This window comes from Microcaecilia unicolor, chromosome 5, assembly GCF_901765095.1.
Source record: "Microcaecilia unicolor chromosome 5, aMicUni1.1, whole genome shotgun sequence".
NCBI classification, from domain to species: domain Eukaryota; kingdom Metazoa; phylum Chordata; class Amphibia; order Gymnophiona; family Siphonopidae; genus Microcaecilia; species Microcaecilia unicolor.
In genome coordinates this window covers 301,207,586-301,231,897 of record NC_044035.1, presented here as the reverse complement: position 1 = coordinate 301,231,897, position 24,312 = coordinate 301,207,586, and the positions used below count along the sequence as shown (strand labels likewise).

The following is a 24,312-nucleotide window of genomic DNA, read 5'->3' as shown; positions in this document are numbered from 1 at the left end:
TGCCCTGTGATCGGAGGTTACGGGTAGGGGCGTAAGGGGAGAGGAGGGTAGAGAGGAAGTGAGGGGCTGCAGATTGAGAGCATTTGTAAGTTAGTAGGAGAAGCTTGAATTGTAAGCGGTATCTGATCGGAAGCCAGTGAAGTGATTTGAGGAGAGGGGTGATATGAGCATATCGGTTTTGGCGGAAGATGAGACGCGCAGCCGAGTTCTGAATGGATTGAAGGGGGGATAGATGGTTAAGTGGGAGGCCAGTGAGGAGTAGGTTGCAGTAGTCAAGGAGAGAGGTAATGAGAGCATGGATGAGAGTTCGGGTGGTGTGCTCAGAGAGGAAAGGGCGAATTTTGCTGATGTTGTAGAGGAAGAAGCGACAGGTCTTGGCTGTTTGCTGGATATGCGCAGAGAAGGAGAGGGAGGAGTCGAAGATGACTCCAAGGTTGCGGGCAGATGAGACGGGGAGGATGAGGGTGCCATCGACTGAGATAGAGAGTGGAGGGAGAGGAGAGGTGGGTTTGGGTGGAAAAACAATGAGCTCAGTCTTGGCCATGTTCAGTTTCAGGTGGCGGTTGGACATCCAGGCAGCAATGTCGGATAAGCAGGCCGATACTTTGGCCTGGGTTTCCACAGTGATGTCTGGTGTGGAGAGATAAAGCTGAGTGTCGTCGGCATAAAGATGATATTGGAAACCATGAGATGAGATCAGTGAGCCCAGGGAGGAGGTGTAGATTGAGAAAAGAAGGGGTCCAAGGACCGATCCTTGAGGAACCCCAACGGAGAGCGGGATGGGGGTGGAGGAAGATCCATGAGAGTGTACTTTGAAGGTACGGTGGGAGAGATAGGAGGAGAACCAGGAGAAGACAGAGCCCTGGAACCCAAATGAGGATAGTGTATCAAGAAGTAGATTATGATTAACAGTATCAAATGCGGCGGATAGGTCAAGAAGGATGAGGATGGAGTAGTGCACTTGGATTTGGCAAGGAATAGGTCATTACAGACTTTAGTGAGTGCCATTTCTGTTGAGTGTAGAGGGCGAAAACTGGATTGAAGCGGGTCAAGGATGGCATGAGAGGAGAGAAAATCAAGGCAGCAGCTGTGAACGGCGCGTTCAAGTATCTTGGAGAGGAAGGGTAGGAGGGAGATGGGGCGGTAGTTGGAAGGACAGGTAGGGTCTAGTGAAGGTTTTTTGAGGAGTGGTATGACAACAGCATGTTTGAAGGAGTCAGGGACAGTTGCAGTGGATAGAGAGAGGTTGAGGATGTGGCAGATGGGGGGGGGGGGGATGACAGTAGGAGAGATGGTGTATAGTAGGTTGGTGGGGATGGGATCAGAGGTACAGGTGGTGCATTTCGAGGAGGAGAGAAGTTGGGCTGTTTCCTCTTCGGTGATATCAGAAAAAGAGGAGAAGGAGGCTTGGGTTGGTTGGTTGAGGGAGCGGGTTGATGGGTGAAGAGGAGCAGGTGGCTTGGTAGCGAATTCGAGGTTGATCTTTTGCACCTTGTCGCGGAAGTAGTCAGCCAGTGATTGAGGAGAGAGTGGGGGTGGGGGGTGGGAGCGGAGGGCACTTTGAGGAGGGTGTTAAGGGTGGCGAAGAGACAACGAGAGTTGGAGCTGAGAGAATCAGTTGGGTGTAATATTCCTGTTTGGCAAGGAACAGGGAGGACTGGAAGGAGGATAGCATGAATTTGAAATGACAGAAGTCACTATGGGTGCGAGATTTCCTCCAGAGGCGTTCAGCAGATCGGGCGCAGGAGCGAAGGTAACGGATGCAAGGGGTCAGGCAGGGCTGGGGATTAGTACGTCTTGTGGGACGGGAGATGGATGTTGCAAGGGTATCCAGAGCAGAGGAGAGAGTGGCATTGTAAGTAGAGACAGCCTTGTCAACAGATTCGGAGGACATGATGGATGGGAGGAGGTTGGAGATTTGGGAGGAAAGGGTGGGAGGGTCAACAGCCTGGAGATTTCTGGAAGTGGTGGTTAGTAATGGGCGGGACTGAGGGGGGGGTGATGAAGTGTGAAGGTGATCAGGTGGTGATCTGAGAGAGGAAGAGCAGAAGCGCAGAAATTGGAGGGTGAGCAGGAAGAGGAGAGGACGAGGTCAAGACAATGGCCAGAATGGTGAGTAGGGGCAGTGGAGCTCACTTGGAGGTTGAAGGAGGATGTCAGAGTGAGGAACTGAGATGCGTAAGAATTGGATGGGTCGTCAGTGTGTATGTTAAAGTCTCCAAGAATGAGGCACGAAGATGAGGGTTCAAGAAAGACCGAGAGCCAGGCATCGAAGTCAGTAAGGAAGGAAGGGAGGGACTTGTCAGGGGGGCGGTAAATGACTGCAACTCTGAGTGGCAGTGGGTAGAAAAGACGAATGGAGTGAACTTCAAAGGATGAGAAGCAGTGAGACTGCGGTAGGATTAGGGGTTGAAAACTACAAGAGGGCGAGAGTAGAAACCCGACGCCTCCTCCACGGCCAGCTAGGTGGGGAGTGTGGGAGTAGAGATAACCTCCGTGGCAAAGGGCCGCGATTGATGCAGAGTCGTAAAATTGTAGTAATTGTGCAATTGTAGTAAAATTACACATTTAGCCAATAGAAACAAATAAAACAGTAGAATTTAGTCTTATTTGGTCTAACAGAACTACTAGTATAATCATTAAATAAGAAAATATGTGGTGCTAAAATTAAACAAAAACCAAATATTCATTGAATGTGATGTTGAACAGACTGCCAAAATTCTTATCAAAGGACAAAACGTATGTCCTAAGGTAGCTTCTGATTGGGAACATGTAAGACATTTACTGAATTGGGCCAAGCCCACTGTAAAGGCCCTCTTAAGAGAAAAGTAAGTTGAAACACTAACTTGTGGTGCTGTTCCTGATGTATAGCAGAGGTTAACTTGACCAGTGGCATACAAATCAACTGCTGGAACATTTCAGGTGATAGTTAAATCCCCAAGTTTCTACCATGCAGTAATCCCATGTTCCTCCCAGTATAAAAAGGATTGATCAGTCATACCAGCTGGAAAATCTTGCTTACCCCAAAGAGGCAACCAAGCTGTAATTCTGAAATTCAAGGTTTTTTTGCATATATAACCACACCCAAACTTTCCCTAAGGGGGCATCCAAATTCAAAAGGGGAAGGTCTGCTAAAAAATCCTTATAGAAAAAAAGAGACTCTGCGCTGCAGCACTTTCTAGGAAAAAGGTTCCTTCCACCTTCTCAGTAGTATCATCTGCGAATGCCTCCTTGGGTAATGAGGCAATATAGTGGTGCACTTAAGAAAAGCATCAAGTCTGAGACAATTGGTACCGAACACACAGATTATTAAATGACACTATTGTCCCACTTTTCTCAATACAATGTTTAAGCAAAGTAATCCCATGTTCCTCTCAGTATAAAAAGGATTGATCTCAGTCCCTTGAACCTCTACCCAGACCAAGAAATGATCTGAGATGATAGGGTCCTCAATCTCCGCTCATAAAAGATGAGGAAACTAAGCACTCGAAACAAAAATATAGTCCAATTGAAAGGCTACATTATGAGCCCTGGAAAAATGGGGGAAACTCTTCTCCAGGGGTGCAGCAAAGATATTTGTTCCTGAGTTCCTCTATCAGACCTATGACATGCAGTCTGGACCCTATCCCTTCCTCTTGGATTAAGTTCTGTTATTTAGGGGTCCTTTTACAAAGCCACAGTAAAGGTGGCCTGTGGTAGTGTGGGCGCATCTTTTTGGTGCACGCTGGGCCACTTTTTACCACGGCTGGGAAAAAGGCAGGAAATGGGTGTGTGAAAAAATTAAAACTAGCGTGCGCCTATTTACAGCCTGAGCCTTTACTGCCAGCAACTGACCTAGTGGTAAGAGCTCACATGCAGTGGTCACGCTGCCAATTACCACTGGGAACGCCCCCCTGCAGTAGAAAATAGAAAAATATTTTGTACCACGGGATTCGGTGTGTGCAAAATTCAGAATTACTGCCAGGCGCACGCGCTACCCCAGCGGTACTGCTGATTTGTCGTGCGCTATCCACGTGTTAGTCCTCCTGTAGCTTTGTAAAAGTGCTCCTTAAATACAAAGTACTAAATTTAAAACAAATCAGAGAAAATACACTCAATGTGTAATTAAACTCTGGAATTTGTTGCAAGAGAATGTGGTAAAAACAGTTAGCTCAGCAGGTTTTAAAAAAGATTTTGATAACTTTCTAAAAGAAAAATCCATAAGCCATTATTAAGATGGACTTGGGGAAAATCCACTGCTTATTTCTAGGATCCGGATTTTCAAGATCAATAATAGCAACAGCCATGGTGACAGAGTTTATTTACTAAGCAGTGTAATTTAAATAATGTCTTGGTCTGAAAAGCGAATAAGTGTTAGAACCGTTGGGTCACCTCTGTGCACGGAAGTGAAACAGTTTTTTTAAAGGAACATTTGTTTGGAATGAGCAGTAGTTTGGATTAGCTGGTGGGCAATTATCAGCAATGGATTTTCATGATCAATAAAAGCAACAGCCACTGTGACAGTTTATTTACTCAGCAGTGCAATTTAAAGTGGTTGGACTCTTTTGACAAGGCTAATCTGAACACTTCTTAACTGCTTCTACCAATGACAGTTGACAGCTTAAGGAAGAATTAAAGAAATGAAGGACTAAATGGTGATATTTTTTATGTCACAAAAATATCTGATTGAAACTGTTGAAGATAAGCAATTTATAATGTGATTTGTGTGTTGCATTTATAAGTTGTATTAGAAGCTATCACATGACTTTAGATAGTGTAGGGGCACACTTAGTTTTGTATGTATAGGTTTTATAAGTATTTTTCAAAAACAAATTGTAGTGTGAATAAACATAAATAAAGAAAAGATTTTAGTCATTCCCCGTACTTGGAGTCAAAATATAGAACTCTCTACCTATTCCCATCAGAACAGAAAACAGCTACCTCAGCTTTAGGAAGAGGCTAAAAACCTTTCTCTTCCCAAAGACTGCGTCATAATAACCCATCATGACTTCTACTTCCTAGTATCATCCATTATCCTTTCCTTTAATGTTTTTAGTCTTATGTATATTGGGGTAGGCTATCCATCTAAGTGGATGAACACAAAATCCCACGAGGTAAAGATACAGATAAAAAAAAGTAACATAAAAAAGTGGGAAGTGGACCAATGATTCCAGGACGCTGAGACTGTGGTGGTATATAAAGGAGAAAACTTTACTGTAGACTCCAGTCGAAGCACCACCGTCCAACGACATCAGCTACAGCGGAGGTCCCGGTACCACCGACGCCGACGGAGCCTTCCGATGTCTCGGTACCGACGATGCAGAGGGTCGATACCTCGATACCGTCGATGCAGTCGATGCCGAAGGTCTTGATGCTGTCAACGTTGATGCACTCAATGCCTCCAGTGCTGTTGTCGACGAAGAGCCCGAGAACAACACGTTCCACTGGGCCAATCTCGCTACCTGAGTCCTCTTCTGTAAAAGAGCACAAAGACTGCAGGCCTGTGGGCGGTGCCCAGCCCCCAGACACTGAAGACACAACGCGTGCCTATCAGTGAGCGAGATTACCCGGGCGCACTGGGTACACTTCTTGAAGCCGCTGGAATACTTCGATGACATGGGCGGAAAAATCACGCCAGCGAAATCAAAATTCGCGATGGTGACGAAGGGCACCAAAAATAAGGGAGAGAGAAAAACCCGTACCGAGGCCACAAAAAAGGCCTACCCCGAAAGCGAAAGGAAACTTATGTCGGGGAAACAAACTAGACACACGGGAAGGGACAAAGACTGAGGTCTTTCCTTTTTTTGCGAAATCGTGAAGACGCGCGAGGGTCAACTTGAGGGGCGCGAAACGGCGGTAAAACACGACCGTCCAGAGCGCGGACAAAAGAAGACTGACGAACACGAGCCGGTTCGGGCGGGAAGACGGCCGTGCATGCGCGGTGCGCAGGGGCGCGCAAGGACTAGGAAAGGCCTTTGCTAGTGAAGTTTCCGATTGGAGGGGCTGCCGTGGACATCACCCATCAGTGAGAACAAGCAGCCTGCTTGTCCTCGGAGAATCTATAAATCACAATTTACAGTTACTACAACAGCAGAATCAATCCTACCCCAACTTAAAATAGCCTCAGTTAGAATTAACCACCCCGATCTACTTGATCAACTAAAACTAATCATTTTCTACAGGTCCCCGGGCAATTGGCAAGATTCACAAATACACTTTATGGACTTCATATCAAACACTTGCGTGTCTTCCCAGAACCTCCTCATAGCAGGGGACATCAACCCTCACCTTGAAGACACTAACATAAAGAACGTAAACGATTGCAAGGAATTCATCCAACTATGGGAACTCCACTGGCCTAACATGCAACCTACCCACAAAAAAGGACACACACTAGACATTATAACTTACAAATTTTCATCAGAACCCATTTTCACTATCACAGACACGAAATGGACAATTACACCATGGTCAGACCACTACAAAGCAAATACCTCCCTCTACTGAAAAACAAAAGGGTCACAACGAAAACAAGAAAAAAGAACCTACACTACAAGAGGCAAAATAGACCCACTAATATTCTGGCAAGAACTATACACTGACGAATGGGTAACTCCTACAGACTCACCCCAATTTCTACAAGAATGGGACAACAGATACACAGCAATACTAGACAATATAGCACCGCTCCAAACTAGATCCTCAAAAAGAAAAAACTCAATACCATGGTTTAACAAAGAACTGAAAGCCTTAAAAACACAGGTCAGAAAACTGGAAAGAATATGGAGCAAGAAAAAAGACGAACTCACTCTTAACGACTGGAAACAGTTGCAAAGAAAATACAAATATAAAATCAGACAAACCAAAAGAATGTACTACAAAACCATAATAGGACCAAACTACAAGGATACACATAAGCTCTTCTCAATCGTGAACAAACTCCTAAACACTACACTGGTTACTTCTAACAATACAGACACCCCATCCGCAACCAACTTAGCGAAATATTTCAACGAAAAATTATAAAACTCAGATGCATGTTACCTTCTAATCCCACCGATTACACAAGCATCCTTGAATGCCTAAATCCAAAACCAGGGGAATACCCAACAGATCGTTCTTGGACCAAATTCAACAAAATTTCAGTAGATGAACTCTCACAATGGCTTAAAAAATATGGCAAGTCTCAATGCAAATTAGACATTTGCCCTGTTAGCCTAATAAGAGCCGCCCCCAAATAATTCAAGAAAGACCTTACGGACCAAGTAAACCACAGACTCCAAAACGGGTTATTCCCCACGAATAAAGGAAACATCCAACTCACTCCTCTGCCAAAAGACGCTAAGAAAAGCACAATGGACCTAACTAATTATCGACCAGTTGCATCTATTCCGCTCATAACCAAAATAATGGAGGGAATAGTTACGAAACAATTCACTGATTATCTAACCAAACACTCAATTCTACATGAGTCACAATCAGGATTTCGATCAAATCACAGCACCGAAACTCTACTAGTGGCGGCAATGAACTCATTCAAAAAAACAATTGCAACCGGGAAGAACATACTCGTACTACAATTTGACATGTCAAGCGCCTTCGACATGGTTGATCATGGCATATTACTTCATATACTAGAATTCTTCGGAGTCGGAGGCCCAGTCCTCAAGTGGTTCGAAGGATTCCTCACCACCAGATCCTACCAAGTAATAACAGACGCTGAAAGATCACTTCCATGGACACCAGAATGCGGAGTCCCTCGAGGATCCCCCCTCTCACCAACTATCTTCAACCTAAAGATGACACCTCTAGCTAAACTATTAGCCGATCAAAACTTCAATCCTTACATATACGCAGACGATGTCACGATCTACATCCCGTTCAAACATAATCTAAACGAAATCACTAACGAGATCAACCAAAGCTTCAGAACCATGCACAGCTGGGCAGATTCATTCCAGCTAAAACTCAACGCAGAAAAAACTCAATGCCTAGTACTCACTTCTCAATACAACACTAACAACTACTCCACTATAACCACACCATACTGCACCCTTCCTATATCAGAAAACTTGAAGATTCTTGGAGTTATCATCGACCGAAACCGCACACTCGATACCCACGTGAAGAACACGACAAAAAAGATGTTCTACTCGATGTGGAAACTCGAAAGAGTTAAGCCTTTCTTTCCGAGAAACATTTTCCGCACCTTGGTACAATCTATGGTAATTAGTCACCTGGACTACTGTAACACTCTGTACGCTGGCTGCAAAGAACAGACTATTAAGAAACTCCAAACAGCCCAAAATACCGCAGCTAGACTCATATTTGGAAAGACCAAATACGAAAGTGCGAAACCCTTAAGAGAGAAACTTCACTGGCTACCACTCAAGGAACGGATCGAATTCAAGATCTGCACGATCATACACAAGATCATTCACGCAGACGCCTTTATTCTGCCAGGTCCCACCTCCTCTGTGGGTAGGTTAGAGCAGAGGACAGACCCTGGCAGAGACAGCCTGCTGCAAGTTTGAGGACCACGGGGAAGAAGGGAGCTAGAAAAAGCCTGGACCTATGTGTGTGTGGGGGGGGGGGGGGGGGGGGGGGGCTACAGAAAGACCGGACCCATGCAAGAGGGGAGGGGCAATAGAGAGTGTGGGGCAGTGATGCTGGACCCAAGGAAGAGAGAGAGATGCCAGATGGAGGGCACTTCGGTTTGTAGCTGGCAGCCCGTACCACTGGGTAGCCCTGGGCATTTTGCCAGGCATGTTCAATGGTAGTTATACCACTGGATACCACACAGCAAAAGCAAAAACTCTGTGATGAAAACTAGAAATTATTGATTCCTAAATGATAGCTGACATGTAAGCTGACATGTATCTTTGGAGGTCATGTATACTAGAACATACTCAGGTATGGTATTACATTAACCTACCACCATGGTTCTTTTTATCATTTATGAAAACACTATAAAACAAGCAAATGGTCTGCTACTAAAGCTACAAAACCCCCTAAATTTCATTAAATACTAAACTATAAAAATTATCTTGTAGAGTACCAGTTGCATTGGTTCTGGTTCCTTCAGATTGGATGATATGTATCCTAGTGCCTTTGTTCGCTCTTTGTACAGTCTAATAGCTTGAGCCATAGGAACTCGCAATCTGATCCAGTATTCTACAATACCAAAATTCTGGACATCACCTCCACCACCTACAAAACAAGAACATGAGTAAATTATTGCAATGCTGTGCATACAAGTCTTGTGACAAAATTCTGCAGAAACTGCAAAATTTAGCAGCCAAAATGATACCATGGAGTACTAGGTGGGATAGAGCTACTCCATTGTTAATATCCTTACATTAGCTCATACTTAAATTGCATATCAAATTCAAGTTGTTGTGTTTGGCATTTCACTATTAAATTAAATTACTGAAAGAAATAACAGTCCCCTTTTTAACTTTCAGTGTAAGAAATATTGCCTAAAATGAATTAAAAGAATCCTAACAAAGTTTGGGGCCCTTTTACCAAGCTGCAATAAAACGTAGCCTGTGGTAGTACAGGCGCCTGGAACTGCTGCACACCAGGCCACTTTTTACTGCAGTGGGAAAAAACTATTTTGAATACGGAGGTCATTAATGGCCATGCGCTAATATAAAAATAGCTTGCCTTCATTTTGCATAACATTTCTTGTTTCATAATTATATTTACCCTTTGTATTTTATATAAAAGTCAATAAAACTTTTGAACAAAAAAAAAAATTGGTGTTCGGCCATTTAATGCCTCAGCCCTTACCACCTCCTATTTAGCAGGTGGTAATGGCTCATGCGCTAACCTGGCAGTAATCAGACAGTGCTACCGGGCATTCCTTCTCCCTGCCCCACCTCGCTAGAAAATACAAAACTATTTTCTGGCATGGGATAAAGCATGTGGCAAAAACAAAACTACAGCTGGCATGGGGCGTAGCAATAAAATAAAATTTAAAAAACAAAAACAAAACAACACATAACACAAGGAGGTTCTCAGTATAAAACAGTTCCAAAACGAAAGCTTAGCATTCCCTTGATCTTCTTTGCATTCCAAGTCCAAAATTGATGCAACAAGCAGGCTAGTACTCAGTTCTCCAAGAACAGGATCATGGTCCCATCTACCTCTTCATGAGGGCTCCCATCTATGCAGCTCCCGAATCGCACTCCAGCTGATATGCTTGACTGTTTTTGTTTCATGCACTGAATCGTAAAATGTGGTGACTCTGTTGTGAACGAGCTGCGCTGAGTACAGGCATGCAAATCAGACATTAAGCTTGACCAGGCAAGAGCACACTGGCAAAGATTCTCTGCATATTTGGGAAACCACTGGGAACAGTCTTGGAAACATAAAACTTTATGTCCATTGTATTCCAAAGATTGCCACTACGTATGGCCTGCAAGATGATTTGTTTATTTGCATAGCTCAAAAGTTGAAAGAAGACCACTCCCGGGCATCTCTTGTTATCTCTTTGGGGGCCTAGCCTGTGAGCTCTCAATATGTACCGGGCCCACGTTGTCTACTTCTACTGGGAGGAGAATTGCGGTTGGCAGCCATGTTTCTAAAAAGCCTTGCATCTCTGTCTTACTCAACGATTCTGGAAGTCCGACTAGGTGAAGATTTCTCTCTGGGGACCTGTTCTGTAAACCATCCAGTTTATCTTCTAATTGTTGGATCTGAGACTAAGCTCCTTAATGGCTTTAATGCAGGTTGCCCAAATTTATGTTAGGACACATAAATCAAGGTAGAATAGCTGGAGTTATTTACTGCCCAGGAGCATCAGCTTACCACTACCCTCCAAAGGCCTTAATCTCTCCCCTCGGCTCCAGAGAACCCCTGGCTGAAGCTCCACCCATCCCCAAAAGGTCTAAGCCCTCCCAAGCTCCCACCAGGCCCTAGACCCCCTAAAGGAAACATCATTTTGAGGATGACGCCTGATTGGGCAGGTGCAACTGGGCATCGCTCCTGTCCGAAGAGCTCTGGACAACCAATGTTTCAGACAGTAGGCCCTTTAGAGGTTTCGTGCCATGTGGTGGGTGGGTGGGGCGACTAAGTCCTTTGGGGGAGTTGGTGGCACGCCGAGGTGGGGCCTGATCTGCAGGTGCACATAAGTGGCTAACACAGCTTAGTAAAAGGACGCTTGTTATTTTTGTATGTTTTTCTACATTTGTGTTTTCTGGAATGTTTCTTTGTTCAATAGGCCAGTAGATTAAAGGCCACTTATATTTTACAGTCTTCATTTACACTTTGTAGATTATTTTGAGCATGAGACAAGGTAGCATATGATGTTTAAACAAAAAATATTGGGGCTATATATTAGTGGAGGAGTAGCCTAGTGGTTAGTGAAGTGGACTTTGATCCTGGGGAACTGAGTTTGATTCCCACTGCAGCTTCTTGTGACTCTGGGCAAGTCACTTAACCCTCCATTGCCCCTGGAACAAAATATGTACCGGAATATATGTAAAGCGCTTTGAATGTAGTTGCAAAAACCTCAGAAAGATGGTATATCAAGTCCCATTTCCCTTTCCTTAGTATGTTTATATTTTTTATATATTTTTTGATGATATATTTATATGTATGTAATATCAATATGTACATATATAATCAAGGTGATTATTGTTGTTTTATCATTCTAATTTTGTGTGTTGCGTGTTTTTCTGTTTTAGAGTGTACAATTTGCTCCTGATGCAGGCAGTTGCTGCAACACATTGGGCTCCAATGCTTTAGTTCAGAATTTACTAATAAAATCATTTTTGGCAACAACTATCACTTTTTCTGGATTTTTGTTCTTTGTGTGATATCTGGTCTTTTGCAATGTGTAGTAACTGAAAATCAACTGCAGTACACCTTAAATGAGATAATTCTGATGGCATATTTTAGCTGGTGATTAGAAAATTCATCAACAACAACAAAGGTCCTTTTGGAGTCCTCCTCTGGCATCATGCAGCAGTGCTAGGGCACAAATATATTACCTAGGAAGATATTATTGTATACAATTATTAAGTTTAATAAAGATCTTACATAGTGTGTTCCTAGTCTAGAATTGTAAAGCTATAGCCCTCTGCTTGCTTCTGGCATTAGATGCAGGAGCTCTCTCTCATGTTGTTGTGCATATGCAGATGCCTATGCAGTGAGAAGACGAATAAACATGTACACAACCAGATGCAAATATATGCATGCTTCCTTATTGCAGTAGGCTGTGCAGCTCTTCATAACAATCCTCTTACCAACTGCAAAGGTCCTAATCCTGAGAGAAATTATTCTGGTTTATTCTATTTGGCTCAATGAAGTCCAAATTATAGTTCCCCCTCCACCAGCAGAAAATAGGGCTTCTAGACTCACTATGCTCTAACCACTACTCTGCTAGCTCATAGTACAAATGCAATTTTCATTTGAAACAGTAAAACAAAGAAAGATAGAAATAGAAATTCTATAAATATTGCTATCAGAAACTAAAACCCCCCTATAGGTGAACAGCTGCGTTATAAAAATAAGTTATAAAAGTCATCATATCTATAGTATTAGTTTGTAGAATAACATGTTTTATTGAGGTCTCCTCAGTTCTTTTTCAGTTGTTCCTACTGTACTTCCCCTAACTAGCTTGTAGGTAACAGTGTCAGAAATTTCTGAAAAAAATATATATATTTTGTTGAAATTGTATGCTGTTATGAAGCATATTCCTTTATACTTACCAATCAGAAGTGCTGTGCAGAACATCTTACCATTCTTCTCTAGAATGTCATGGAATTTCAGTTGGCATGCAGCAATGGTTTCATAATCTGTGCCGCGTGCCTGATGAACTTCAAGGCTGATGGTATTCTTCTGCACATACTGCAAAAAAAAGTCATCTACCCGTACCAGATAATGGGATGTAAAATTGTATGCTGGCTGAAGACCAGGAATTACTGGAGTAGTCTGGAGCTCAAAGTCATAGAACGCATAGGTGCAGAATGTTGCAGGCTCTTGATCACCAAAACTTTGTACAGCTGCAGAGGAGAACACCACTTTACTGATGTGGATCTCAAATAGATTCTCTCCTCGTTCCAAGTGAATGGTTTCATCAAATTCATCAACGTGATCATCTGCTGTGATTTCTGGTTTGAATTTGTATTGCTTGGTACCATAGGCAATATCCTTCAGTTGAGCTACAAAATATGAAAGTTTTAAAACAAGGAATTTTGTATCACTGAGAATTAACAAGAATATTTTGTATAAACTAAGGAGAACTAGCCAATCAACTCAATATAACTTTAGTATCATGAGAAAATATGTTATCAGGAAAGGATTCAACTTAATTTCATTTTTGTCCACTCTTATAAATTTAACATTTGTTTACTCTAACCTTACCTGACCCTTATTTTAAACTGTATTTGTTTAACATCTACCAGACTTTGTGATCGCCTTTACGGTGTAATGTAAGCCACATTGAGCCTGCTAATGGGTGGGAAAATGTGGGATACAAATGTTACAAATAAATAAACATATTTATAATTTGCATATCTAAAAATTTATATGACTTACAATAAAACATACATAAATAAAAATATCATAAACAGTATTTTAGATTATGATATGTGATCAGTGAACAGACTAATTTGATTGAAACATTGGACTAACCAGCAAAAGTCAAAATAATGACATATTAAATATGGGCCAATGTATGAAGTCATGAATGCCTGCAAACACATAATTTTGCATATTAAAATCACAGTGTATGCAACTGTGTCTGCAATAGGGCTGTAAACTGATCACAGGTTTTAGCCGCACAATTATTCGTGATTAAAATATTTAAGCATGTGGTCCAAATGTAAAAAACTTGAAATAAATTTAGCATGTACACATAGCTGTTTAAATTTTTTTTTTTTTACTGATCCTAAAGATCAACCAATAACTTTGATTCCCTTTGATTCCAGTGTGTGTTAATTGTGCAGCCCTACTAAAAAATACAATAATTTCTTTAACCTTTGCTGTCTGGTGATTTTACTTTTATAATCATCTTCCCTTCCCCTCCCCTCCCATCTATGGGCACCATCTCCTTCCTTTTCTCTATCTTCCCCTCCACTCTTCCTATCTCCCTTCCCTTCAACCCCCTCTCCTCAATGGGCAACATCTCCTCCCTTCTCTTCCCCGTCCCTCCATAGGCACCATCTCCTCCCTTCCCTCCATCCATAATCACCACTTTTTCCCTTCTCTCTTTACTCCCTTCCCTTTCACATCCATCATCTCCCTTCTTTGATTTTTGTCCCCTATATTCAGCATCTGTCCCTCTAACCCCAACCAACATCTTTCTTTTCCTCTTTCTGCTGCTGCCGCCCCTCCCCCTGGTCTTTGTCTCTCTTCTTCTCTTCTTTTTGTTCTCCTAGCACCTCTTCTTACCATTCCAGTAACCCCTCCCACATCTCTCTCTCTCTTTCTCCCACCAATGCCGCATCCCCATTCCCCCCCCCCCATCTTTGTCTCTCTCACTTTTTTTCTGCCAGCACCTCTCTGGCAGCCCCACCTCCTCAGAGGCTTCGGGCCATATGACACGCAGCATGTTCGCACTGCAGCATTAAGCCCAGGGCCGTGAAGATCAGGGATAAGGAGCCGCAGAGTAGTAGGGAGAAGGAGTCACAGAGGAAAGGGGGCTGCTAGAGCGCTGGACAGGTAAGAAGAGGTGTCAGCATTATTAATGTGTTAAATATGCAGCCCTAGTTTGCAAGGATTAGAGCCCAAATGAAATTTAGTTTTGATTCTGGTGCCAAAACCAACCTGAAAAGCTGTTTCCAACAAGTCTCTGATTCTGCAAAAAAAACCCCTCTTTCTTCAAGGTATCTTACAGCTGAAACCGGTCTCTTGTTTATAGTGGTTGCCGAAATCCTGTCCCCCACCCCCGGAAGAGAAGCTCACCTCGAGCAGCAAATGCAGCAGCTCACCAGCTCTGGCAGCAAAAGGAGCAGCAGCAGCTCAACTCCGGTGGCAAAAAAGCTCACATCTGGCAGCAAAAGCAGCAGTTCACCAGCTCTGGCAGCAAAAGGAGCAGCATCAGCTCAACTCTGGTAGCAAAAGCTCACCTCCAGCGCAAAAAAAAAAAAGTGTGCTCTGGCTGCTGTTGCTAGGGGCAATTTGCTAACATTCAGTAAATGGCCCAAGAGTGCAATCAGTACATCAGACTAATACCAAACAGAATCCTGATCCAAAGACATTCAGATTCAACACATTTACTAGCAAAACAGTTTGAAAATGTGAATAACTTAAGTTTCCGAGTCATAAGAACATACGAGTAGCCATACTGAGTCAGACCAATGGTCCATCTAGCCTAGTATCCTGTTTCGAACAGTGGCCAAGCCAGGTCACAAGTACCTAGCAGAAACCCAAATCGTTGCGACACTCCATGCTACCAATCCCAGGGCAAGAAGTTGCTTCCCATGTCTGTCTCAAAAGCAGCCTATGGACTTTTCCTCCAGGACCTTGTCCAAACTTTTTAAAACCCAGATACACTAACTGCTCTTATTACATCATACGGCAAAGAGTTCCAGAATTTAACTATTCACCGAGTGAAAAAAGATTTCCTCCTATTTGTATTAAAAGTATTTCCATGCAACTTCTTTGAGTGTCCCCTAGTTTTTGTACTTTTGGAACGAGTAGAAAATTAATTTACTTCTACTTGTTCTACATCACTCAGGATTTTGTAGACCGCAATCATATCTCCCCTCATCTGTCTCTTTTCCAAGCTGAAGAGCCCTAACCTCTTTAGCATTTCCTCATGTGAGAGGAGTTCCATCCCCTTTATCATTTTGGTTACTCTTCTTTGAACCTTTTCTAATTCTGCTATATTTTTTTTGATACATGGCAACCATAACTGAATGCAGTACTCAAGGTGAGGCCAAACCACGGAGTGATACAGAGGCATTATAGTATTTTCGGTTTTATTCACCATCCCTTTCCTAATAATTCCTAGAATCCTGTTTGCTTTATTGACCACTGCCGCACATTGAGCAGAAGATTTCAGTGTATTATCTGCAACACCACCTAGATCTTTTTCTTGGTTGCTGACCTCCAATGTGCATCACCTTGCATTTCTCCACATTAAATTTCATCTGTCATTTGGATGCCCAGTGTTCCAATTTCCTAAGGTCTTCCTGCAATATTTCACAGTCCGCACGTGATTTAACAACCTTGAATAGTTTTGTGTCATCTGCAAATTTAATCACCTCACTCATCATTCTGATTTCCATATCATTTATAAATGTGTTAAATAGCATGGGTCCCAGTACTGATCCCTGTGGCACTCCATTGTCACACCCTCCTATGACCATTTAACTCTACCTTCTGTTTTCTGTGCAATAACCAATTACTAATCCACAACAGAACATTGCCTCCTATCCCATGGCTCTTTAATTTTCTCAGGAGTCTCTCATGAGGAACTTCACCAACAGCTTTCTGTAAATCTAGATACACAACATTAATCGACTCACCTTCGTCCACATGTTTATTCACGCCTTCAAAGAAATGAAGCAAATTGGTGAGGAAAGACTTCCCTTGGCTGAACCCATGCTGACTCTGTCCCATTAAACCATGTTTGTCTATGTGTTCTGTAATTTTATTCTTTATAATAGTTTCCACTATTTTGCCCAGCACTGACGTCAGGCTTACTGGTCTGTAATTTCCTGGATCAACCTGGAACCCTTGCTAAGGAGTGGAGGAGTAGCCTAGTGGTTAGTGCAGTGGACTTTGATCCTGGGGAACTGAGTTCGATTTCCACTGCAGCTCCTTGTGACTCTAGGCAAACAACCCTCCATTGCCCCTGGTACAAAATAAGTACTTGAATATATGTAAACCGCTTTGAATGTAGTTGCAAAAACCTCAGAAAGGCAGTATATCAAGTCCCATTTCCCTCCCCCCCCCCTTTTTTTAAAAAATTGGTGTCATATTGGCCACCCTCTAATCTTCAGATACTATGGACGATGTTAACGACAGGTTACATATTACTATTAATCTTACACTTGAGAGTCAAGTCAACTCCACAATTAAGAAAATGTTCCACTCAATGTGGAAACTCAAATGCGTGAAACCATTCTTCTCGAGGGAAACATTTTGCAATCTGATACAATCAATGGTACTAAGCCATGCAGACTACTGCAATTGAATTTATACGGGATGCAAAAAACTCAAAGAAACTTCAGACCGCTCAAAACACAGCAGCTAGGCTTATATTTGGAAAAACGCAATTCGAAAGCGCCAAACCCCTCCGAATAAAACTACACTGGCTCCCAATCAAAGAACGCATTGCCTTCAAAATCTGTACCCTGGTCCACAAAATTTTCTACGGTGAAGCCCCGGGATACATGACAGACCTCCTAGACCTACCAATAAGAAACACAATTGGATCAACACGAACATACTTAAATTTCCACTACCCAAGCTGCAAAGGACTCAAATACAAATTAACTTATGCATCCAGCTTCTCCCACATAAGCACACAACTGTGGAACGCACTACCAAAAGCATTGAAAACAACGTACGACCACCTAAACTTCCGGAAATCACTAAAAACCAACCTGTTCAAAAAGGCATACCCTACCGACCCAACTTAAGTGCCTAAACCCTGCAACACAACAAAACTAAAGCTTGTAATAGACACTGCATAACTCTTCCTCTAAACGATTCCTCAATGTGTCTTTAACACATGAACCTTATTCGACCACCGGAAATGGTGAACACCTTTACGGTACTATGTAAGCCACATTGAGCCTGCAAATAGGTGGGAAAATGTGGGATACTGTCTTGTCTCTTGTGATGGTGAGCCCTTAGGTCCCCTAAGGCCAAAAGACCTCAATGGACAGCCGTGCAACCCCGAATCTTCACCCGCGGCGGCCGCCGTTCACCAAGGGTTGAGCCCTCAGCTGCAGGCGGCCAGCAGGACTGCTGGAACCGCGGGGTTGACGGTTGGCCTGGCCGGCAGTAGCAAACACAGTCTATGGATGGTGGCTAGCAAGGGCGGCTAGTCCTCCGTGGGTAATAGTCTCTGGATAGTGGCTAGCAAGGGCGGCTAGTCCTCCGTGGGTTGCAATCACAGTCTCAGTATAGTGACTAGCAAGGGCGGCTAGTCCTTCGTGGGTAGCAATCACAGTCTCAGTCTAGTGACTAGCAAGGGCGGCTAGTCCTCCGTGGGTAGCAATCACAGTTTTAGTCTAGTGACTAGCAAGGGTGGCTAGTCCTCCGTGGGTAGCAATCACAGTCTCAGTCTAGTGACTAGCAAGGGCGGCTAGTCCTCCGTGGGTACAATCACAGTCTCAGTCTAGTGACTAGCAAGGGCGGCTAGTCCTCCGTGGGTAGCAATCACAGTCTCAGTCTAGTGACTAGCAAGGGCGGCTAGTCCTCCGTGGGTAGCAATCACAATCTCAGTCTAGTGACTAGCAAGGGCGGCTAGTCCTCCGTGGGTAGCAATCACAGTCTCGGTCTAGTGACTAGCAAGGGCGGCTAGTCCTCCGTCACGAACTCCCTGGACTTGCTTCGGAAACAAAAACCGGAAGCACTCAGGTCCTCTGGTCTTCAAGTTTAAATATCGCGCCGTCCCCCCCCCCCCCCCCCCCCCGGGAAGGGAACCAACCAACCCGGCCCTGGAAGGCAGTGGAGCTTCCGGATTGGCCGGCCCACCCTCCAGGCGGAGTCATCGTCCCGGTGCGCCAATCCGGCGCGAGGTAGGAGGGGCTCCTGCATCGGTCCGCTTCGGCCACGAGAAGCGTCGGCGCCGGCATCTTGGCCGGCGTGAAGCTCCACTCCCCGAGGCCGGCGTTCGCTCCAGCGGGTCGCCGGCCTCGGCCCAACCTGCGGCAGCGCCGGCTCCTCCGGAGGCCCTCCCCCGCAGTCCCGGACGCCGTGAAGACCGCCGGCGATCGCTCCCCACCACGGGAGCGCAGGTATGGACGCGGGACGGGACAGATACAAATGTAACAAATACAAAAATAAAAATATTACTAACAGCAGATCAGCAATTTCATACTTGAGTTCTTTGAGTACCCTTGGATGTATGCCATCTGGTCCAGGTGATTTACTATTTAATTTGCTGATTTGGCTCAGTACATCTTCCAGATGCACTGAAATAACATAGAATAATTTCCCTTCAAGCAGCCTATAGCACAGTCTCTCCTATGCATTTCAGCTTCAAGCCTCAGACTTCACTGTCATCCCTGTCCTGTATCTCTGACTCCCAGGCCAGCAAGATGAGGGCTACTCTGTTAATAAATGTAAAATTTAAGCAATTTCATAGTAGTGAATGAGTTTTTTTGTTTGTTTGTTTTTTTTTATTATAGCATTCTGGTAGAAGCGTGAAGCACACTGGTGTGAATAAAACCAGAATATAAAATGGCAACAAATCCAATTTGGAATTTCTTCACAAATGCTCCTTCTTGATGTGGACTTGAACAATGGATGTTTTCCTATTTTTCTTTAGTTTGTATAATGTTTTTCTGGAATAGTGATTTACAATGATTGTATTACTGTAATATCAATTTAAAAAAGTTGCTGAGCCAGGAAAAGTCAGGTATAAAAAAAAGTCACACAATAGTCTCTGGGCAGTGACAATCCTAGATTCCATGGACTGAAAGTTCACCTGGCCACAACAAAATCAACTGCGTGTATCTGAAACAGGTTGCTGAAAACCACATTAAAATGGCATGCAAGAAAGTCAGATGAACAACGGTACCTGATGCTTTAATCTAGCCAACTCTTGCAACTATGCTAGGACGTTGAGTGCCATTCGCTAATGATAGTGAAGAAGCAAAGCTCATTGAGAAAGCAATTACAGATGTCATAATTGTCGACATGCTGCCATACTCCACTGTTGAAGGTGAAGCTTTCAAGTGGCTGAATTTTGCTGATCCTGCAGGTCCTCAGCACTAGAGACTAAAGTCAGAGAAGTATAAGTGTATTTCACTCAAGCCTGCAACTTACAATGTCACTGTTGAACATGTAAAGAAACTGCTAGGGGAGGCAAAATGGGTGTCTTTCACAACTGATGTGTAGACAAATCCAACAAAGACCTGATTGCTGCACAGTTTCATAGGACAGTTTCTTCATGGACCAGCCAGGTCTAAAGCTATGGTGTTCGCTGTCTACATATAGAGTGGCAAAGTTGATATTGCAATGTTGAAAATTAAAGGGGTTTTTACCACAGGACCCGCTGTAAGTGTCGTTGTTCACAAACCCCAGGGCAATGAATTTGGGCAACTGCCCCAGAAAGAGGTTTTCTTGGTTGGTAACACTAGCACTGGTAAGTATGCTAAATACCTTCAGCCCCATGAGATCAACGGCATACTTGACACTGGACTTCAACAGTGTTTCAGCATGACCCAATCATATTCCCGGTGGCACTTTTACTCTCCTTACGAACAAGATGCGGACAGGATCTGTACTTTGCAGTGTTCATCGACATCCCCGTTTATTATACAGAAGGCATCTTTACTTCTTGTCAGTTTTATCGTAACATCTACCCTGCTGATCAGAATTTTTTTTTTTTTAATAAAAAGATCATTGTTTAAATGGCCCAGTAATTCTACCGTCTGGCTACTGGCTGTAAAGTGAGCCCTTTCGTTGAAATCAGCATTGTGACTGCCAGGGTCTGTCAACGCATGGCTCCTGGCTGAGGCTTTATAAAACAGACCACTCGTAAACTGCGTTTTGTAGGGTCCTTCGCTGTAATTGAGAAGCAGGGCTCTATAAAGGTAGCAGCTGTTGCTGTGACTGATGAACCTGTCTCCAATCATGACATCCAGCTGGTTAAAGAGGGAGGCTATCAGATAATTTACTAGCATCACTTTGGCCACCCCTGCGATATCTGTTCCATTTTATTTCACAATCTTACAGGTCAGATACAACAGCATAATGTTTAAATCCAAATAATCTTCACTGTGACTGTCTATGTAAAAGTCAAGCGGCGCAGTTTATGATAAGGCCAATAAAGGTGGTATTTCCACATAAATGCTTTTTTTGATACTGGTTTGTGTGGGTGACAAATGAAAGAGGTCCAATTCTGATTTAACACATTCTTCCGAGTTGTGCACAAAAAACATGATTTTTTTTCTCAAAATATATCTTCCAGTTCTGTAGCACTCTCTTCTTAGCCTTGTGCTTAGGCTTCTGAGATGCTACACAGTTCGATTTCTTTCTTTCAAGGGTTTTGGGCAGTCCTTCTAAAAACGTCTCTTTCTTTTAGGAGCTTTTCGCACGACCGCTAGACCTTCTCAGCAACGGTAGCACTTTTCTAAACAGACTACTAAACACACTGCCGATGCTCGCTCCATGGGTGATCTATAAAAGTCTGGAAGCCTGTGACTGGCCTCGGTTACATAATAATCTCTGTACGCTTCCGGATCGACATAAGTTTTAATCATTACTATATTAAAAAGCATTCAGTTTCTGAAGTCGCAAGTGAAACTTAAGGATCACCTTCCCATAGCGAAATGAGACGTGCCTATTCTGATCAGCCTTTATTTCAAAGGAAATACTATCGATGTGGTTCTTGTTTACAGGGACATAATGGGGTTTATTACTTGTGAAGGTGACAAACTCGTTACTTTTCTCTTTAACTGGTATGCAACGCAGCAGTGGTACAAAATGATCCACTACTAACCTATGCTCCACAATATCTGTATAGAGATACAAGGTGTTAAAACCAGCTGTGATGTCAGCAGGCAAACTTGAACTACTAGTAAAACCATTAGGTTCTAATCCTAAAATGATCGCTAATTCGTCATCTGCTCAGATGAGCGCCGGTGCACCCGTATTTCTCATTACGGTTCTACTCCTGACAGGGTCATAAGAGATTAACAGGGGTTGCTTATGATAGCAAACAGCTTCGACATCGTTCATACTTTCCATTAAAGTTTCCAAGCTCGAGTAATAACCTCTCCATACTATGAATGTTTCATTTGGTAAGCTGTACATCATCAAGACGTAAATTGGTCTTTTGTAACGTTGCCCAATATGTGTGGGTATTGTACTTCCACCAAACTTACTTCCCAAGGTCCTTGTAGATCTAGAGATTTTGCTAAACCTACTGCGTACTGTAAAATTAGAACTGGTGTTTTGTGGGAATATGTCCACAGAGGCATTGCTAGGTACGGTAATGTAGAACCCCTCAACGATCATGTTGGTTCTCGTGCACAGCCTTAGATGTCTTGTACCTCGCTGGTTGGCACCCCACTGTTAAATTTCTCAGGCCAGCCTCGCCATTTCACTAAACATTTTTTGCTCCGATCCCTTTCTTTTACTGCGAAACATTTTTCAATACGGTAGACCCTGTCAGTGTTGGGGTTAATTTTCAATGGTTCTTCGGGGTAAAAAGAACCTTCCACATGTCTGTTCATACCTCTTTTGAAAAGTGCCTTTTGTTTTCAACAGTCTCACATGATCGCTTTTTGCAAAATTTTTCACATCCGCTTCTAGTTTCGCATTCCCTCTATCGATCTTTTTCCAGATCTGGAGAGAATTTAGAGGCATCACGTCAATAGGTCTACCCCGTATGGTTCTGTGAAAACTCCGATTATAGCACATAGCATGCCTACAATACATCTAGACAGCAAAAAGTGTTGCGTGATGTGAAGTACTGCCACATTTTAGACTTTAGTGTGTGGTTAAATCTCTACTAAGGCCGCTTTTACATCATGGTTGGTCACAGATTCCTTTTCAGTAACATTTGTACAGGTTTATTTAGGTACTCTTTACCCCTGTTCGTTTGTATTTTGTGCGGCCTAAACTAAATACCTTTTAAAGGCTTCGACCATTTCACAGCCGGTTTTTGTTTTTAGACACATGGTCCAAGCAGATTTTGATATTGTCAGTATGTATTTATAGCCAGAGTTAAAAGAAGACAGAGTTGACAGATCCACCAAGTCTGCTTGCCACTGAGCATCTACCTCTGAAACCATGGTTTTGCTTCTTTGAAAATGAATGCGAGCAGGGTGGTGTGTCTTGCTCCCTGAGCCATTATTCGACCTGTGTTCTATTGAGATCATTATTATGTTTTCTAGAGGCCTTGAACAGAAGTGTGATGCCTCCTAAACTCCTGACCACCTCCAGATCGTAGTAAATTCTGCTTAGGATTGTTTTGTACAAGACATCATAGGGCAGAGTAATGCAAAAGGAGTGTGGCTTCGGCGGGGCTACAATACCCATCTGATGATGTCATCAAGGGGGTGGGGACATGGGCATGTCCTCAATTCTGATTGGCTGTTGGGACCATAAGTGGGCATAGCCACTGTCAAAATATGCAAATTGGATCTGATGAATGAAAGTGAGATACACTACTCATGTGTGCCCTGTTCCACCAACATTTTTGGCTATTGGCACTGCAGTCAGTTTTCAAGTCTAGAACTAGCTGTCAGCAAGTACCTGTCTGATCTACCAACTACTGTAGCAAGTGAGCAGCTGTTTAGTTCATCAGGTCAGCTATATGCAGACTGTTATAGTAGCTTGCTTGGGAGAACACTGAAAAACTATTATTTTTGGTTTACAATATTGGCTTGTTTGACTTTAATTATTGACCCTACTGAAGTATGGATGGAAATCATAGAGAACCTACTGCCAACTGCACATTAGTTTGAATGTTTTTATTGTATGGATGTTTTACTTTCCTATTGTTTTAATGACGTTCTTTCTTGTTGCTGATGTTATTGAACACTGCCTTGATTTAAATTGTTAAAAAAGGCAGTTCAATCAAATACTAGTAAACCATAATAGTCTAGTATTGCTTAATAGATTTGTTCACATCCACACAACCAGACTCAGGCTTTTGTCTATTTCAGTTTTGGTTCCGGTTCCGGCCAAAAACAAATGCCTAGTTTCAGCCACATTTTCAGACAAAAAATGGACAGTTTTGGTGGCAATTTCGGTTTTGGCCGAAAAAACCCCCCAAAAAAACCCACAACAACAACAAAACAGTTTTGGGACCCTTTTACTAAAGCTTAGTGTCTTGTAACCCATAGGTATAAAAAATAGGATGCAAAGCATTTAACACAAGCTAATGTCTGTTAACATCTGCTAAGCTTTAGTAAAAGGTTCCCTTAATGATCAAAACATGAAGACACATTTTACACAAAACCAAGAGATTGGAATTGAGACTTCCATGTTGGGACACGCTCAGTTCTGGTGGTATATTATAAAAAGATCTTTTGATGTAGAGCTTTTTCTAAAATATATGCAGAAGTGCACATGTATTTGCCACACATATAGTGAGAACTGCAATTTTATAAATATACACATTGAAAAAATGACTGGCATGGACCCAGGAGCTTCTGAGTGGAGGGGTCGACACTTACATGTAAGACA

At 43.0% G+C, this 24,312-nt stretch overlaps 1 protein-coding gene across 1 annotated transcript in view; it reads right to left on the bottom strand.

Moving 5' to 3' along the window:
• The window catches only part of RPGRIP1L (RPGRIP1 like), a 343,339-nt gene that overhangs the window by 128,986 nt on the left and 190,041 nt on the right, over positions 1 to 24,312 (bottom strand). Inside the window, 2 exon segments of the mRNA XM_030204315.1 lie at positions 9,038 to 9,189; positions 12,696 to 13,148. Of these exon segments, the coding sequence (XP_030060175.1) occupies positions 9,038 to 9,189; positions 12,696 to 13,148 (605 nt within the window).